Consider the following 19,420-nt stretch of genomic DNA (forward strand, 5'->3'; position numbering starts at 1 on the left):
AATACTGACTGGATATTTTTGATTGCTTTGCAAATTGAGACATGACCTGAGTGTGACTGAGGAAAAAAACATAAGGACTACATTTCTAAAAATGCCCTTATTGGGGTTACCGGTACTTGCCCCTATTTCTCAAATCTGTAGTCAGTCTAAGAATTGTTTCTAGAGCCAAGAGCTCCCAAATGATTTTTGTTAGCACATATAACCACTCCTCAGCTATAGAGACTTCATTAATTATTCATATCTTGCTATATGTCACATTATTTTCCTCAGGACTAAAGAACCTAAAGTTCTAGATTCTCTTCCCTAGTGATGTAAAAAGTGTACTTCAATGATACTAAAAAGTATATTTAACTGTACCTCCTACAGCACAGGTTTTCTTCCTAATTAGTTATTTGAGATAAATATAAATAAACATTACTAATATACTTAAGTAGACAAACATATAAGATAATCATGGTATTATTAGATGGTTATGTGAACCTTCTATTTTTATTTATTTATTTATTTATTTATTTATTTATTAGGGCTGAACCCACAGCATATGGAAGTTCCCAGGATAGGGGTCAAATGGGAGCTGCAGCAGCTGACAGCTTACACCACAGTCAAGGCAACTTGGGACCTGAGTCAAGTCTGTGGCCAGTGCCACTGCTCAGGGCAACACCAGATCCTTAACCCACTGAATGAGGCCAGGGATGAAACCTACATCCTCACGGATATTGGTCAGGTTTGAAACCTGCTGAGCCACAATGGGAACTCCCTATGTGAACTTTCTAGAGGTGCAGATCTCTTGTCATATGAGATGAGTTTGTTAATGTGAGACCATTTTTCAGAAATGTGGACTAAAGTTACTATTTATTTGTGTTCCAGAGGTGCTATTAAATATCTATCAGTTATTTCTTAAATTTTGCATAAATATACACAGAATACAAAATTCTTTAGTCACTAAACAGTTACCTGGACATGGAAAATTCATCTATGCAAAGCCCTTACTTTAAGTGCCTGGTTTTGCCAGGCCCTCATGGTCTTGGAAGGTATGTAAAATTTTTGCCCACATGTAAGCCTCCAGCAATAGGAAATTCTACAAGTAAAACTGGTGATGTTGGCTAGAACAGGCCCTCTACAGGTCTGGGAGGCCACTGCCTGGCTTATAGCCTAGCAGATAGCTCATGCTGGAAAATTATTTGTGGAATAAGTGAATGAAAGATCCACTAGCTGATTTGGAGGCCTTGTCTGCCCTACCGTTCCATCAACTGTCTCCACCCCTCAATAACTTGAACTGTTATCAGTGGGGAAGAGTTTGGAGACTCCTTTCCATTAAAAATGTCAAAAGGAAGTAAGTTATCCTGTGGCAGGTTAAGGATCTGGTGTTTTCACTGCAGCACTTAGGTTGCTGCTGTGGTTTGGGTTTGATCCCTGGCTGGGAAACTTCCATATGCCACAGGTGTGGCCAAAAAGAAAATGTAAATAATTACAGTTTAACCCAAAACGTTAATTCTAATTGCAGTTCAGCCCAAAGATTAGTGCTAGCTGAAAGAGAGAACAAATAGAAGAACAAATGTGACTGACAAACTGACTGAAGCTGGTAAGAGCTCACCAAAGGGACAGATGAGCTGGAGCTGATATGAGCTGGAACCAGAAGCCTCTGGACTAATGGATACATCAGCTGGTTGCTCTGTTTAGTTTAGAACAATTCAACAACGCATATTGTGTATCAGGTGCAGGTCATAGTGTTAGGTGCTAGCACTACCAAGGGTCCGAAATTAGGAAACAGGGTATATTTATATTTAAACAGTATTTTAGTTACAGTTTCAAATAATATGCTTGGTATTTTTCCTCAACTTCCAGAAATCTTTTTAGGTTAAGTATCTCTAAATTTTAAATGATGGGGTAATCTGAAAAAAGTGTAATACATACGCTATGTTTTCCTCTATTTATTTTGTATATTTCGTACTAGACAACAAATGGACCTATTGCTTTAAACATACTGAGCATATTATTTTACAATGTAATAATATTCCACTTAAAAATAAATTAATCCAATGTTCCTTAATTTTTCTGATATACTAAAAGAAGCTTATGCAGATAGATTCCCAAGGAACTCTAGTCTAATAGAAGAGAAGGACATGGGGAACAAATCATTACACAGACTAAGAGCCGTCACAGAGAAATATAAAAGGAACAGAAGTGACTTCCCACTTGAGCAAGAGATTACTGCTTTGGGGAGAGGTAGCAGAGAGTCAGGAAAGAACTGTGGCACTGTCTGAGCAGGGTTTCGAGCAGTAAGTAGGCATTTACCTAGAGGACAAGGCGGGAAAGGAATTCTGGGGAGAGGACAGGCATAGTGCAAGAACATAAAGGTGGGAGAGAAAGTTGTGTGTTCAGAGAACCACAGCTAGTTTAGTATTGCTCAAAGTTTCAATGAGAGGCGGTGGTGAGAAGTAGTCAGGGGCTAATATGTAACATATAGTCAAATTTGTTAATGAGTCAAATTTTATTTTATAGAGTTCATGGGGAATCAGCAAATGATTTTAAGTAGGGAAATAATTTGGTCAGACTTGTTGAGAAAAGGCAGCAGTCCCTATGGTCATTGTACAGCCTCTCAACATTCCTATGACCTGAGAGTAGGTTGAAAAGAAAGAGATAAAAAGCGAAATAAATAGAAGTCAGGATGTTATAAGCTTGCTAAATCTATTTGTTTTAGTGACAATGTATGATTCTCTGTGTTCAGTGCTTGAGACTGAAGGTGGAGGAACAGTGGCCTACTTATTTCTTTTTTGAGCTATAACTTTTCCACTCTACAAAACAAAAGTAGCAATTGTTTTAGGATAATTTGTCACGCTCCCTTTATTATTTCCTTTTCTTTTTTCCTACTTCTAAAATATCAACATTGGGTAGGCATGAGGTCACAGGAAGAGGAATGGTTGCATTAGATGGGGTATCCGTGTGGCTTCTTTCTCACTTCATGTATTTCCTTACAGCAATGGGAGTTGGTAGCATGGAAGCATGGAAAACCAAAATCCAGGGATCATCTGCAAGTCTTATTTTAGGAACCTGTTTTAGCCTTTTCTGCCGTCAAACCTCTCTGGCTTTTCTTTTCCCTTTTTTTCTTTTTAATATTAGAGTTCTTACCAGTTAACATTGTCAGAAAGGGAATAACTGTGTTTCACCCAGTTTCTCACTCCCTCTGGGAGAGAAACTACAACAGTCAAATATCCAGAAGGGAAGCAATTATAAGAGGAAGCTAAGGACAATCAAGATTTGACTGTATGCTTGTTGTAATTGTTGAATTATTTACATTCTTTGATTCCTCTTGGACCGAGCTGATGTGGTCGGGATGGTAGAAAGAACATTGGGCAAGGAACCAGGAGGTGGGTCTCTGGATTTCATTCTGCAATTAATTAACTGTGTGTCTTCAGATAAATCACTTCTTCGAGTCTATTTTCTGATCAGGAAAAAGAGGGAGTGCGATTATATCAATGCTTCTTCAGTTCTATTTTGCATTAGATTCACCTGAGGTGGTTCCAAAATACACAGATTTCCAGATCCGACTGGAGGATATAGTGTCATGGTGAGCCTGTGGACTCTGCATGGGACTGGACTCTACCCCCTGCCAGGCCACTTACTAACTAGGTGATCTTGTACAAGTTATTTCCAGTCATTTTTCTAATCTATAAAGCGGGGATAACAATAACAGTATCTACTCAATATTGTCCCTGGCAGGGTAAAGTGGTAATAATGCTTTTAAAACATACATTATATTGTCTGCCTCATTCTAAGCATTCAATAGATATTATCATTTGCATAGCCCATAGGATGTATGTATGGGGTGTGAATGTGTGTGTTTGGTGCAGGGTAGGTGCTCTATAAGCACCTGTTGAATAAATAAGGGAAGTATAACTGAAGGGTTTTTTTTAAGCAACATTTATTTGACCTCACATCTGAGATTCTTTATTAGCCCCAGGCATTACTTCCCCAAGAGAGGTAAGGATAGTTTGAGGGAAGTCTAAACGTTGTGCTCAATCTTTGTCCTCTTCTTATTCTTAGATTCATGAGAGCCTCAGGATAATTTAAAAAAAATAATTAAACGATAAAGTCCCATTAAAAGGCAGGGAATGAGTCTCAAGGACTTTGCTGGCTGGATCCAGCCGGCCACTACATAATACCATGACTCCCACCCGGGTGTGCGTCTCCCATTTTACCTCACAAGACGTCGTGAAATTCTCAAAGTCACTGTCATTGCAATTGACTTTGGATCATTTTTAAAAAGCAGTAATCCATTTCTCATTTTGTTGACCGAGCAGAAAACAGGGCAATGTAACTTTAAAAAAGCTTGAAAATCAGCGATATCATAAATAGCGAACTTCTGTCCCCCATTAAGCTACTGATCAAAACTCTCCGCGTACATTGAACTGTGTGTTTTTTTCCGGTGGTGGTAGCTCCTCGCCTAATTTCCAGCTTGCGATTCTCCCTGGTGTTTTTAGTGAGAGGAGTTACCAGTTGAGTACCAGCGGAGAGGAAATCGCCTCTGAATCTCTGGAGGTGGCCTCCTAGAAAGATCGCTGGGAGGGGAGGAGCCCTGATTGTCCTGGAAGAAAAGCAAGGCCCCATCCGGGAAGTCACGGCTTGCCGGGAGGCTGGGGTCGGCAGCTTTGGCTCCTGGAGGTGCAAAAGCAGAGTGCCAACCTGGAAGCTGGGGCCTGCGCGGCTGGAGGGGTCAGTGGTGCAAGTGAAAGATGCATAGCCGCACCGACATGCGTGGGCTCCGGCCCCGCCCCACCACGCGTGGGTAACGGGTTGAAACGGATCAGGGGCCATCCTTGCCAGGCAGGCGCAACCGCAGCCTGGTATCTACTCCTGCATCGACCGGCGCAGCAGGGGGCAGAGAGCCCTGGGCCTCGCGGGGCGCGGTAGCCCCTCCCTTCCGAAGCCCGCGCTTCCGCCCGAGACCCGGCGGTTGCCGTGACCGTGGCTATGCCTCGCCTTCCGCCTGCGCCTGGGAGCTGCTGCGGCCGCCTGCTCGCGTCCCTGCGCGCCGCGCCCACAGGCCGCGGGAAGGGAGAGCGCCCGGGTGCGGGCACCTCCGCCACGCGCCGGAGACCTTCTCGGAACTGGACGTTGGGAGGGCTCTGTCAGCCCCGAGTATCGCCCCCACCCGGGATGATCCACTCGACACCTGCGGCCGCTCGAGAGCCGGAGCTTGGCGTGACTGTGGCTGCTGGCTGCCGCCACGGCGAGATAAGAAGGAAAACGGAGCTAGCGGAGCTTTCCTCCTTTCTCAAGACTCGCACAGACACTGGCGAGCCCGACCCCAGACGGGGAAGGGTGGGGACCTCGGTGGGGGCCAATTGGATCCCTGATCTCTTGCTGCAACCAGCAGATGGGGGCGCCAGTACTAGAGCTGTGAGCCTGTACTGGGACCTTCCTGTTGTGGTCCCTAGACCCTCCGCCGGGAGTGTCTTCTCGCTTACAAAGTCTGGTGTGGAAGACAATTCTCCTCCCTCTTCCCCTCCCTCCCTTCCCCCACTCACCTTCGTTCGTCTATCTCTAGTCTTCTTTACAAAACGGGCCAAGGCAAATATGGACACGAGTGAACAAGTTAGAATACAACAAAACGTGTGTGTGTGTATGTGAAGGGAAGGAGTAGTGGGGTGGGAGAAAATAATGAAAATAAAATTAGAAATATCTGAGTATGTAACAATAACACCCAAGTTCCCTGCCTGCTGTCAGTCTCAGCTGCGGAGGCAATTTTTACACGTCAAGTCCTAGGAGAAAATTAGTCCAGAGTATCTGGAAGCTTTCTTCTCACTATTTATTTTACTTTTATGAAGCTTAAACACATTCCCACCAAATAAGTAGCCTCAACGCTAAAGAAGTAGCATGCTGTTGGGAGCCCATTCCTAAACACAATTGAAGCGGCTTCTCAGGGAGGGTGGCCTTTGTCACCTCTGCAGCAGAGGTCGTCACTGGGCTGCTTAATGTGTCGCACGAGGGGACAGGTGCTTGGGAAAACATGACACTGTGATGTAAGGAATGACCCCCCAACCCGACTGAGGGCAACTGCTTTTCATAAGGTTGAGGTAGGTTGGTGGAAAACATGAACTGAACCTTGGGTGTCTCCTGCCCGTTTCCCCACCCCCCACCCCACCCCCCCCGCGCTCCTCCCCAGCCTTCATGAAGCAGGGACAGATTCCTCCTCTCACCTCAGCATCCTCTACCTCCTTTGCTAACACTTGCATTAAAACGCCGAAGTCTGGGTGGGAGGAGTGTTTGCTTAAAGGAAAAGCAGGGTCGCTCAGAGTCCTCTCCATACTGCGTAGTCATAGAATATTCTTTTATTCAAGAGGCCCTTCTAGTTGATTCTAACCGGGCTCAGGTTATTTTCCCCTTCGCCACCGATAGGGGGCGGCAGATGTCCTGCGATGCCCTGGCGACCTGCAGGAAGAGAGTCCTGTTGTCTCTGGGTATCCGGCTTAATTGATCGTGTTGGAGGGCAGGACATACTGACTCCTCGTCCATTTCAACAGCTGCTGGCCCTCCGGTCTCCGACCTTGGGGGCCTTTTGGGGACCTTCGGGGCTTCCCTGTGCCGGAACTGGGCGTCATCTGTGCACCAAGCAGTACCTGTAAACTTAGCTTACGGTGTAAGTCAATACATTCAGAAGTATGCAAATGTTAGAATTAGTAAGATATATGCTTTTAAAAGTGTCACAAAATCGACGGAAGCTTTTGATCGCTAAATTCTCTCATTAAACAGAATTGAAAGTACGGTTACCACAGTCTGAATGGTGGTGGTGGTAAGGTCTCCTCAATTATTCTGAATTTTAAAAGGGTTTCTCTTAGAAATTGGAAAGTACTATTGAGCCATAGAGTGGTCAGATTAGTGTGGAAAAGGTTCCGAGGCATCCAGGAAGGCAAACTAGGCGGGCTCGGCGGGCTCGGCGGGGCGGAAGGTCTGAGCGCGGCCGGGCGTCGGCAGGCAAGCCCCTTTGCAGAGAGCGGAGCTGTGGCGGCGCCGTTTGGTCCAGAGCCAGAGATTCGCGACCGGCCGGATTTTCTCGAAAACCTGCTTCACTTGGTAACCCCGCCTTTGAGTTTTCAGATTTGTCAGAGGCTATATAAATCTTCTTCAAAGGCATAATTCCTCAGAAGTGAGCACTTTTTTTTTTTTTCTAAACCGAGAAATACATTTGTGGAGCAGCAATTTCAAAGAAAAGGGAAATAATCCAAAAAATGTAAATTAAAAATGAGATTGGCTATTAAAATGTGAAACATTTTAGACACTGGCTATCACAGTCATCTCTAAATAGCTTTTGACAAGTGATAGCGTCTAGGTTTGCCAAAAAATATGTAGTAGTAACAGTGTTGTGCCCTTACTCTATTTAAATTTCGTGCACAATTAAGATCTCTAATCCCTAAAATTCCTTTGGAAGGTAGAGAAGAGTTAGAGTTTTTAATTGTAGAATTTATCACAACACAGCGCTAAGATGTTTTTATTTTTATTATGAACAGAACGTATTGATGATACCTACTTTAATGTTTTTGTAATGCTCTGAGTCTAGAAATGCAGCTATTAACTATTAAAGAGATTTCAACATACTTAGTTGTCAGAAATTTCGTTAATGTGGAAAGTCCCTATTATGTAAGAATATAGAATCTTCTCAAAATAATGATGAATACTAATTAACGTACTAGAAAATTTGTAGGAAATGTTAAATTTGTATTTGAGAAGTATGAGGAGGAATTAAGACAACTTGTCCAGGTGGGGAAAGCAAGGTAAATTCTATAGGGAATTTCCTAATTTGGTGCAAAATCCTAAAATAAACCTGTGGCTAAGTCAGCCCTACCGCTGCTGAACCAGGGGATCTGGCTCACCATGGGTTCTGAGACTGCAGATATCTCTTTGTGTCTGAAGATAAGCCTGAATAGTTTTATTTTTATTTTTATTTTTATTTTTTTGTCTTTTTAGCTATTTCTTGGGCCGCTCCCACGGCATATGGAGGTTCCCAGGCTAGGGGTCGAATCGGAGCTGCAGCCACCGGCCTACGCCAGAGCCACAGCAACGCGGGATCCGAGCCGCGTCTGCAACCTACACCACAGCTCAGGGCAATGCCGGATCGTTAACCACTGAGCAAGGGCAGGGACCGAACCCGCCACCTCATAGTTCCTAGTCGGATTCGTTAACCACTCCCTGAATAGTTTTAAATTTGCCAAGGACCAACACTATTTACTTCAAAGGTGTATATTAGACAATGGCACTCTGAGCATGAAAACATGTTTTATTCTGTTTTTTAATTTTTATTTGTTATGTATTTATCTAGTTTTGGTTGCACCTGCGGCATAGGAAGGAAGTTTCCAGGCCAAGGACAGAACCCCACACCTAAGTTAAGGCCCTCACCGCAGCTGCTCCAGTGCGGGATCATTGACCTGCTGTGTCACATGTGCATTTCCTATTCTGTGTTTTCAAGGTGGCAAAATTGCACCAAGGACCAACCATAAAAGGTACCTTAAAAAAATTTTTTTTGGCCACAAATTGGCAATACTATGAAATATGGATAAAATCAACTTTTTTTTTTTTTTTTTTTTTTGCCATTTCTTGGGCCGATCCCACAGCATATGGAGGTTCCCAGGCTAGGGGTTGAATCAGAGCTGTAGCTGCTGGCCTATGTCAGAGCCATAGCAACGCAGGATCTGAGCCGCGACTGCAACCTACACCACAGCTCATGGCAATGCCAGATCCTTAACCCACTGAGCAAGGGCAGGGATGGAACCCGCAACCTCATGGTTCCTAGTCGGATTCGTTAACCACTAAGCCATGATGGGAACTCCAAAATCAACTTTTAAAACAGTGTATTGATCTGTAATACAACTTGGCTTATTTGCTTTGTAATGATGGCTGTCATTTTGTGTGCCACACAGCAGCTGAACAAGGCAGGGGTCATTAGTTCCATTTCAAATGTAAGGAAACTGAAGTTCAAAGAACTTAAGCTATTTGCCTAAATTCTCAAAGCTATTAACTATAAAGCCACTCTTTCTTTCTTTCTTTTTTTTTTTGCCACTTTCTGATTCTAGATTTTAATACCATCTTGCTGCAAAACCTAAGACAGGGGTATATCCCTATAAGGGACACAAACTCAGGACTGTCATGTCTGGTAACAGGAGCAAAAATGGGAAAACTCATTATGTTACAATTTGACCAAAACCCCAAAACTGAATTAAAAGCAAAAACACCTTACATGCCACAGAATATCTCAAACTCCGAATCATTTATGGAGGTAATAATGTTAGGAAGGAATCCATAACCTATTTTAAAATATAAAAAAATCTAAACAGGAGTTCCCGTCGTGGCGCAGTGGTTAACGAATCCGACTAGGAACTATGAGGTTGCGGGTTCCATCCCTGCCCTTGCTCAGTGGGTTAACGATCTGGCGTTGCCGTGAGCTGTGGTGTAGGTTGCAGACGCGGCTCGGATCCCGCGTTGCTGTGGCTCTGGCATAGGCCGGTGGCTACAGCTCCGATTCAACCCCTAGCCTGGGAACCTCCATATGCCGTGGGAGCGGCCCAAGAAATAGCAACAACAACAACAACAGCAAAAAGACAAAAAAAAAAAAAAAAAAGACAAAAGACAAAAAAAAAAAAAAAAAAAAAATCTAAACAGAATTTCATGATTGCTGTAAAATTCTATTATTTTTGTTTTGCTTGACATTACATAGATTCAGAGCTGTATTCGTGTAAATTTCCGTGGCTGTATCCAAATAAATTTTCTTTTTCTTTTTCAATCTAAAAGAGGAAAATGAATTAACTGTTACTTAGTGAAAGTAGTTTGTTTGCTAGACAATGTCTTTAATTACATAAGGTTCATGGAGGGTTATAAATGATAATAATTATTAAAAAGAAGACTTTGGACATGAAAAATAACACCTGATGCATGGTGAAATCTCATATAATATAGTTAATTATTCTGTAAGTGTTAGTTACTAGTTCTGCCACTTAATAGTAGGTCTCTGACTGTGAGGTTTTGCTGTGTTTGGGATTTTGTACCACATTTCCGCAAGTACTGTTGCATTGGTGTGTGAAGAACAATGATATATATTGGTCATATTTAAATAATCAACACCGTTCATTTGGGAACTTAAAAGATTTCTGGGAAGGAGTATGTTTGGATATGGTGGTATGTTTGGATAGCTGGTCATACAGAGCAGTTTTCCTAGCTCCCCCTGATTGCTCCCTTTTCTCTAGTCCAACAATTCTCAATTATTTTGGTCTCAAGACCCCCTAAAACTTTTGTTTATGTGGGTTGCATCTATTGCTACTCACTGATTTAGAAATTAAAATTGGAAAAATGTTAAAATATTTATTAACATGATAATGATCAGCCCATTATGTATTAACATGACATTTTTAAAGCGGTTTCCAATTTAATTTCAATTGTATTAAGTATTAAAATATTTGAAAATCAGTTTTAACTTTTTATCTCAGTAGTCAAGTACAAGTGGTATAATTTACAAGTCAACTAATAATTTAAGATTTTTAACCAAAATAGTGGTCCCGGCACCATGCTAATGGCAACAGCGTTGAACTCTTTTATCCATTTCTTCTAATGTTTAACTCCATGTGTAAATAACATATATATATATATATATATATATATTGTCTTTTGTCTTTTTAGGGCCACACCTGCGGCCTACGCCACAGCCACAGCAAAGAAGGATCCGAGCTGTGTCTGCAACCCACACCACAGCTCACTGCAACGCCAGAGCCTTAACCCAGTGAGTGAGGCCAGGTTTCGAACTCACATCCTCATGGATCCTAGTCGGGTTCGTTAACCACTTAGCCACAACAGGAACTCCATAAATGACATTTTTCATGAAAAATAGCAAAATTTTTCAAAAAAATTGAGATAAATGTTGCTTTACATTTTGTAAAGCTCTTTAATATCTACCCGGATTTAATATTTTTAGCTGAATCTAGGCAGCTATATTTCCACATTTGCTTTTGCAGCCTATCTATTGTGATACAGAGTATAGTTTGAAGTATATGGAGAAAATCTGGCTTCAAAGAGATAGATAAGCTGGAAAAGGGAGAAGTATTTTAGTAGCTTTTTCAGATAATTATGGATATTCTTTAATACTACCCCAAAGTTATTCAAGTGATAATTTTTAAAAAGTTAGTTGCAATCTGGAATAAAAATCCATATCAATAAACTTTTCATATTCTGCGGCATTAAGACCTTTTGGTCTATTGAATGAACCTTTTACTCATACATGATTTGTAATATAGTACACTGGCCATTTGGAGACTATTGGCTAAATAGATTATGCAGATCTTCCAAATGTTGACATTTCATTATATAATATCAAAAATATCATATTCCTTAGCTTTATCACTGTTTTCATCAGGAAATATTTACGTATTAGGATACATGTTTTCCAAAATTCGAATTTTTTTGAAAGTTCAAATTTTACAATTGGCAAGAAATATTGTTGGTTGTTTGTTTTCCTTGAAGGACAGGCTCCCTTTGTTTATTTCTGAGAAAATATCTGCCAAATACTCAAGTCTGAATAACCATAGCTCATCTATCAGTCATTCTTTCAAATAAAAATGCTACTCCATGAAAAAAGTGGCCAGTTCAACTTGAAACTCAATTGCCCCAGTGCTTTTCCTCAAGACAATCATTGTACTTCTGTATGTAGCAGAAGCACTTTATGCATCCCTCCAGTTTTGTTCCACAGATTAAAAAGACATGCCCCGAAGGGTCAGGATTTAATAAAATTAATAATTTTGGGGTTCCCACTGTGACTCAGCAGTTAACGAACCCGACTAGCATCCATGAGGATGTAGATTTGATTCTTGGCCTTGCTCAGTGTGTTAAGGATCTGGCGTGGCTGTGGCATAGGCCTGCAGCTACAGCTCTGATTCAGCCCCTAGCCTGGGAACCGCTATATGCTGCAAGTGCAGCCCTAAAAGACCAAAAAAGAAAAAAAAATTTTTTTTTTTACTGCTTTCTCAAAGACATTCATAAGTGAAAATGATGTTCTCTTCTTCCTTCCCCTCTCTCTCCCTTCCCCTCCCCTCCTTTTCTTTACTGCAAGTGTGTGGTGGTCAAGAATACAGTGATTATTGTCACGGCTTGATGCCACTGCCTTGCTTTGTGCTGAGGCAGTGAGTTTTACCCACCAGCACTGAAAACATCAACCCTGTGAAAAAGGTAAAAATGTCTTAATATTGTTATGAAATTAGTTTTAACCTCATAGAACTCTTGAAAGAATCTTAGGACCCCACTTTGGGAACCCCTGCTGCAATCCTAGGTCAGTTTTATTTAGATAACTCTCAGTTTTACTGTATGCTACCTTATGTTATTAGTGACCTTCTGTTGTTTACAAAGAACTCTATCGTTTATATAGTTGTTATTCCTATAACAGTTGAAATCCCTAGCACTCAGTACAATTAAAGTTTGTTAATGTTTGATTGACTGACACATTGGAATTAGTAGTTCATGTACTCTTATCACATACTACATTCTAGTTGGTTTTGCTTTGTGCTTATGTTACTAAGTAAAGATGATCGTTTAGGGGAATATATTCGGAGAAAGAAAGAAACATCTTTCATAATATGTTATCATTTTTCAGAACTATTAACATTGAGGCAGCCATGTTCATGTACGTGTTGTATTTTAACTATTCCATTGCTATTTCTTAGGATAAGACTTCACGTAACCCATGCGTAAGAATTCCAGTCTAGTCTGTGATGCATTTAAAATATTGTAATCACTAGCACCACCAGAGGAATGGCTTCCAACAGTAAAGGGCTTGTCCAATTTGTATGAACAAGCTGAAAAGCACAGCTGAGCTTTGGAGAGTTCATTAGTTCCATTCCTTTGGGTCACACAGACTTCTTAAATATGTGAGGAAGTTCTATTACCCGGGCAGTCACAAATCTATCTACTGTAAATAGCAAAATGCCTGTATTTTCCACTTTTCACACCCTTAGTCTTTACTACTAGATTGTACAGTGGCACAATCATCCCTAAATCCAGCAAGGGGAAGTGAAATTGTGCAGTGAATTTATTGCTGGAACCAATACCTCATTTTCAGTATGGGATATTACTTCTCTTTTTGTAGATGTATTTGCTGAGAATAACATGTGTGATTCACTGATATTAATGAGAGGCCAAGAAAGTAGGTAAGCATCCACAATTTATATATTTTTTAACATGATTAAGATTTAGATTTGGGAGCTCCCTCTGTGGCGCCACAGGATTGATGGGGTCTTGGGAGTGCTGGGACTCAGGTTCAATCCCCAGCCCAGCACAGTGGGTTAAGGATCTGGTGTTGCTGTGGCTTCAGCTTAGATGGAGACTGCTGTTTGGATCTGATTCCAGGCCTTGGAGCTCCATATGCTGTGGCATGGCCAAAAATGAGAAAAAAAAAAAAAAAAAGATTTAGATTTGAACTTGCGGAATAGTAGGCATATTCACACAAAATTCCCCATAAAGTAACCTATCTAATGTCAACATTGCACTAGTAATACCTTCTAGGAAGAATGTCCAAAAAAGGTAGTCTGTAGCCACACGTGATATGTGGCTAGTGCAACCAAGGAACTTGATTTTTAATTTTATTAATTTTAATTCCCTTAAAATAAATAAATTTAATTTAAATACATTTAATTTGAAAACAGATTCTTAATTCAGTTATAGGAAAACTTAGTTATTTTTGGAAAAATTGAGGTATGTTAACTTACTCTTTCAACAGTTAATTTATGAAACCAATCAAATATTTCAACTAAATTGAGATATGCGCAAATGTAAAATTCACACCAGATTTTGGTGACTGAATGATTAAAAAGGACAAAATATCTCAGTTATGTTTTATACTGAGTACATGTTGAAATGATAATATTTGGATATACTGGATTAAATAAAGTATACTTTAAAAATTTATTTTATACATTTTCTTTTACTACATATATATATATATATATATATATTTATTTATTTATTTATTTATTTATCTTTTTAGGGACGCACCCATGGCATATGGAGTTTCCCAGGCGTGGGGTTCACTCGGAGCTTCAGCTGCCAGCCTATACCAGAGCCACAGCAATGCCAGATCAGAGCTATGTCTGTGACCTACATCACGGCTCACAGCAATGCAAGATCCTTAACCCACAGAGGGAGGGCAGGAAATCGAACCTGCGTCCTCATGGATGCTAGTCAGATTTGTTTCTGCTGAGCCAGGATGGGAATTCCTATATATATTTTAATGAGGCTCCCAGATAATTTAAAATTACGTATGTCCTCTTAAACTTCAATTGAGCATGCTGTTATAGGTCACTTTCTTCCATTTACAGGAATGAGAAGGCAAATGAAAAAATATTGTGCTTTAATTTCATCCTTATTATGTGAGATACAGTTTTGCTCGAAGCAATCAATAGCTAAACATTCATTGTGCACCTGATCAGCATACTTCAAAGGCTTTTACACTAAATCAGTATTGTTTTAAAATTCTGTGTTATGCAGTGCCAGATCTACTTTGTGTCCAATTTGCATTCTGGGAATTTTTTTAAAATTTAATTTTTAGAGCAGTTTGAGGTTCACAGAGAAATTGAGCAGAAAGAAAGTACAGAGAGTTTCCAAATATATCTCAGACTCCCTACTGCCTGCTCCCCACACACATAGCATCCCCCATCATCAACATCCTACACCAGAATGGTACATTTGTTACAATCATTGAACTTATTTCCATACACCTTTTTATCCAAAGTCCATAGTTTATGGTAGAGTTTATTCTTGGGTTATGTGTTCTTTAGGACTTGACAAGAAATCCATTTTTTGAAATGTGTGTTACATATGAAATTTCTGCTTTCCCATCAGTATACGTGATTTTAAAATGGAATTGCAAGGTCTTTTTTTTCATTTTTTAAAGTTTTATTGAAGTATAGTTGATTTACAATATTGTGATAATTTCTACTGTACAACAAAGTGATTCAGTTATATGTGACACATATCCATTCTCTTTCAGATTGAAATAAAGGTTTTTAATGATTTAAGAAAACTCTTTCTAATTAAAATGTCTGTTATTACGGAAACTTTGAAAATACAAGTGGGTATTTTAAAAAAGAAAAAAAAAACCATGGTCTTACCACTTAGAAAAAAAATTAACAATAATGTTATCAGTCTCTTCTCTCTGTATGTAAGTATGCATTATGATTATTCTGTAATATAGCTTAATAATTCTCTTTGATCACTTTATTAAATGAGCATATTTTAATAATTATTTTTGAATCTTAAATAACTGAATGCTGTTAATTATATGTAGGTACCATTATTTATTTTACCAGTCCCTATCTTGATTACTCTTATATATAAATTTATTTTATATTTTGATTATTTTTCTTGGACATACAAGACTGTAGCCTAAGGAACTGCTGGGTTAAATGGTAAGACCATTAAGGGAGTTCCTCTGCAGCTTGATCGGTTGGGGACCTGGCATTGTCACTGTAGTAGCTTGGGTAGCTGCTGTGGTGCAGATTTAATCTCTGGCTCTAGAAGTTCTACATACCATGGTGTGGCCAAAAAAAAATGTTTTTAAATGGGCAAGACCATTAAGACTTTGGATATATCTTAAACTATCATCCAGAAAAGTTTATATATCAGAGTGCCGTTTTTGCCACACCCCTTTAAAACCAGGTATTACAGTTTTTAAAATATTCATTGATTTTTGAGGCAAAAACTTACTGTTTTGATCTGCATTTTTGATTACTAATGAGATTAAGATTTCAAATTATATATTGAACAAGAATGTTTCTTTTGATTTTTTTTTTTTTTTTGGCTTTTAGGGCCTCTCCTTGGCATATGGAGGTTCCTGGGCTAGTGGTCCAAACAGAGCTACAGCTACGCCACAGCCACAGCAAAGCCAGATCTGAGCTGCATCTGCAACTTATACCACAGCTCACGGCAATGCCAGATCCTTAACCCACTGAGCATGGCCAGGGATCAAACCTGCAGCCTCATGGTTCCTAGTCGGATTTGTTTCCCCTGCACCACGACGGAACTCCAAGAATATTTCTTTTGAATTGCCTGTTCATGACCTTTGCTCATTTTTTTTTTTTTTTCTGTATGGCTATTTATTTGTAAGATATCTTTAGATATAAAGATATTAAACCTTTACCTGCCATTAATGTTGAAAATTATTTTTTCCAGGATTCCCGTTGTGATGCAGTAGAAACAAATCCGACTAGTATCCATGAGGATGTTGGTTCAATCCCTGGCCTCACTCAGTGGGTTAAGGGTCCGGAGTTGCTGTGAGCTGTGATGTTGTTGCAGATGTGACTCAGATTCCATATTGGGATCCCAGACTAGGGGTCGAATCAGAGCTACAGCTGCTGGCCTACACCACAGCCACAGCCCTGTGGGATCTGAGCCACGTCTGTGACCTATACCACAGCTCACTGCAATGCCGGATCCTTAACCAGCTGAGCTAGGCCAGAGATTGAACCACATCCTCATGGATCCTAGTCGGGTTCATTAACCACTCAACCATAAAGGGAACTCCCCCACCTGTATTTTTAAACAGACTTTATTTAAAAAAAGAGTTCACTCTGCTTTATTTGGTTTTATTTATTTTAAATTTATTTTTGGGTGTATTATGTGGTAGAAGATCTAATTTTATCTTTTCAAAGAGTTAACCAATTGTTCTATCGTCATTTATTAAGTAAGCAATTTTTCCTACTTAAAAAATAACTAACATATTCTAAATTCTTACCTATACTATCGTCCATTTCTGTTCCATTCATCTCTTCTTTTCACATTGAGATTTTAGTATATACAATTTTAAATTAATCTTGCAGAACTGACATCTTTGTAATTGTCAAATTACTTTAGAAGGTAAAAATAAGAGGAGGTTTTTATGTATGTTTCCTTTCTAGTTGGTCTGTGAAATTTGCGTTTGGTTCAATGTGACATTTCACAGTAATTGTACTTAAAAAACTATGTTTTGGAAAAGTACTTGATGGCATTGACTGATAATAGAGAATGGATTTGAATAAAGGGAAAGCAGAAAGAGGCCGCTGTATACATTGCTAACAGGACATAAAAGAAATTGGCAACTTAACAATGGATTTTCTAAGTAAAGGAAAAGTAAATCAATGAAGAGAGGAGGAGAATAGGGAAAAAGATAAGGAAAAGAATAAGCAAAAGGAAAAGTAATTTTAATAATATTAGTAACAAAAATTAGATCAAGAACAGATTGTGAAAAAAGAGAGCTAAATTTGTAAAAGAAAAAAAAGCAGAGATAGGGAGGAGTGAGAGAGAGAGGCAAAAAGTTGGCACAGAACTGCTTGTAATTTTTATTTTAACCAATAAATGAAGGAGAAACAAGAATGTAAGGGGGGGGAAGCTTCTATTTTAGAAGCTTCTCTCTCTCTATATATATATATATTTATAAAGAATTTTTTTTTTTTTTTTTGTCTTTTTGTCTTTTCTGGGGCCACATCCGCGGCATACCGAGGTTCCCAGGCTAGGGGTCGAATCAGAGCTACAGCTGCCAGCCTACACCACAGCCACAGCAACACGGGATCCTTAACCCACTGAGCATGGCCAGGGATAGAACCCGAAACCTCATGGTTCCTAGTTGAACACGTTAAACCACTGAGCCACGACGTTAACTCCAAAGAAATTTTTTTTTGTAAGATACACAAATTGTTTTGGAATTATGTTTTAAAACCATGTACCTAGATGTTTTCATGTATATGTACATATACATATTATTTGAACAGGGGAAATATTTTAGAGCCTGTTCTTCATGCTTTGTAATTTAATACCTGAAAATCCCTGATTTTAGTAGAGTAGTTTTTATTTGATTGATAATTGTGAATTCTCTTATTATTTCTGGCAGCCGTTATTTATTTATTCATTTATTTATTTATTTATTTATTTAGTCTTTTTAGGGCTGCAACCGCAGCATGTGGAGTTTCCCAGGCTAGGGGCTGAATCTGAGCTGTAGCTGCCAGCCTACACCACAGCCACAGAAATGCCAGATCTGAGTTGTGTCTGCGACCTACACCACAGCTCACGGTAACACCAGGTCGTTAAGCCGCTGAACGAGGGCAGGGATGGAACCCAAGACTTCATGAATACTAGTTGGGTTCATTAACCGCTGAGCCACAAGGAGAACTCCTCATTTCTGGCAGCCTTTAACTGTAGTACCTAGTTGTATGGGAAGAAAAACTAATAAAGTGAAAAGGTATTCGGAAATAAAGCACTAACATTGAGATATATGGGGAAAATAACAGCATAATTGTATATTTAAACTGTGTTTAAAGAAAGTGCAGAGTTTGGATTTAAGGGAACCTAATGAGAATGCAATTGCAGATTCCCACATGTCTTCCTGAAGGTGGCAGTATTTCAGTGACTAAAACTGACAACAAGCCGAATAACTACTAAGAGCTCTCAGAGATCTATGAAGGTGTCATTTTGTGACTAGAAAGGCCCTTCAGCAAGAATTTTTATTTCTTGGTTGGAATCATATGCCTGTAGGGACACATGCTGCCTGTCTGCTAACCAGTGACTCTTTAGGATGAGGACTCTGGAGGGCAAGAAAGCATTTTAGTTGCTCAGATATTGGTAGAAATTTTTGTTTGGCATTTGAGAGGATGAGAGAGAGAGAGAGACAGAGACAGAGAGAGACAGACAGAGAGAGAGAATAGAAATGTATTATTAAATTTAGAATTTAGTGCCAAGTAGAAAATGTAGAGAGACAAGAAGCAGAATGATGTGTTTTATGATTGTCAGCTACCATCTTTAATAGGTACATGACCATTTAATGCATACTGTTATTTTTCTTAAGAGACAAGCAACATTCTCCAAGTATTTGGTAGATATAATGACTGTATAGACACAAGTTTATTTTCGTCAATAATGAACACCTTGCCAAAAGAATTAAGAGCATTTACACATTTGGGGACAAATATACCGGCAATCAAAAGAAAATGAATTTTATACATTTTAGGCAGAAAATTCTGAGGAAAATGTGTACATATATGTGTTATATGTATTAACTAACTAATGGAGAGATGAATACACATAAGCAACGAAAGTAAATACAGATGAGCAAAACTGATCTAAAAAGTATGTCAAACTGATAGTACTATTTGACTTTATTATGATATTTTAAATAACCAATAAACTTCAACAGTATTGATTGATGTTTAGGGATTAATTCATTTATTGATTGATCAAGGCCATGTTAAACTGAAAACGGAATGGCTGATTTGAAGTATTGTCTCATACTTAAACTATCTGGATTATAGTTCTTACAAAGGAATTTGAAATGAGAAAACCCCAAGGGATGCTGAGAATTGTCATCCTCTGAAAGTTGTCATCAGGAATTAAAACTGTAGAGTAGCAGCAGAATTATATTTTGTTC

The 19,420-nt window shown here is 39.4% G+C and overlaps 2 protein-coding genes across 2 annotated transcripts in view; one reads left to right on the plus strand and one right to left on the minus strand.

Moving 5' to 3' along the window:
- LOC100156976 (glutathione S-transferase Mu 1-like) overlaps positions 1–5,731 on the minus strand; it is a 35,899-nt gene extending 30,168 nt beyond the window's left edge. Inside the window, exon 1 of the mRNA XM_084991501.1 lies at positions 5,529–5,731. The gene's annotated coding sequence lies outside the window, so the exon portion shown is untranslated. The remainder of the gene's footprint in view (positions 1–5,528) is intronic.
- The window catches only part of LOC102157687 (uncharacterized), a 38,214-nt gene continuing 23,412 nt past the window's right edge, over positions 4,619–19,420 (plus strand). The window contains exons 1-3 of the mRNA XM_084991502.1: positions 4,619–6,640; positions 12,089–12,204; positions 13,118–13,178. Coding sequence (XP_084847628.1) covers positions 4,972–5,631 — 660 coding nt within the window. The 5' untranslated portion in view covers positions 4,619–4,971 and the 3' untranslated portion in view covers positions 5,632–6,640; positions 12,089–12,204; positions 13,118–13,178. The remainder of the gene's footprint in view (positions 6,641–12,088; positions 12,205–13,117; positions 13,179–19,420) is intronic.

The sequence above is a fragment of the Sus scrofa genome, chromosome 13 (assembly GCF_054392235.1).
Source record: "Sus scrofa isolate SSC_HxYL_T2T_F1_AM1 chromosome 13, Sscrofa_HxYL_maternal_Yorkshire_Landrace_v2.0, whole genome shotgun sequence".
Classification (NCBI taxonomy): Eukaryota; Metazoa; Chordata; class Mammalia; order Artiodactyla; family Suidae; genus Sus; species Sus scrofa.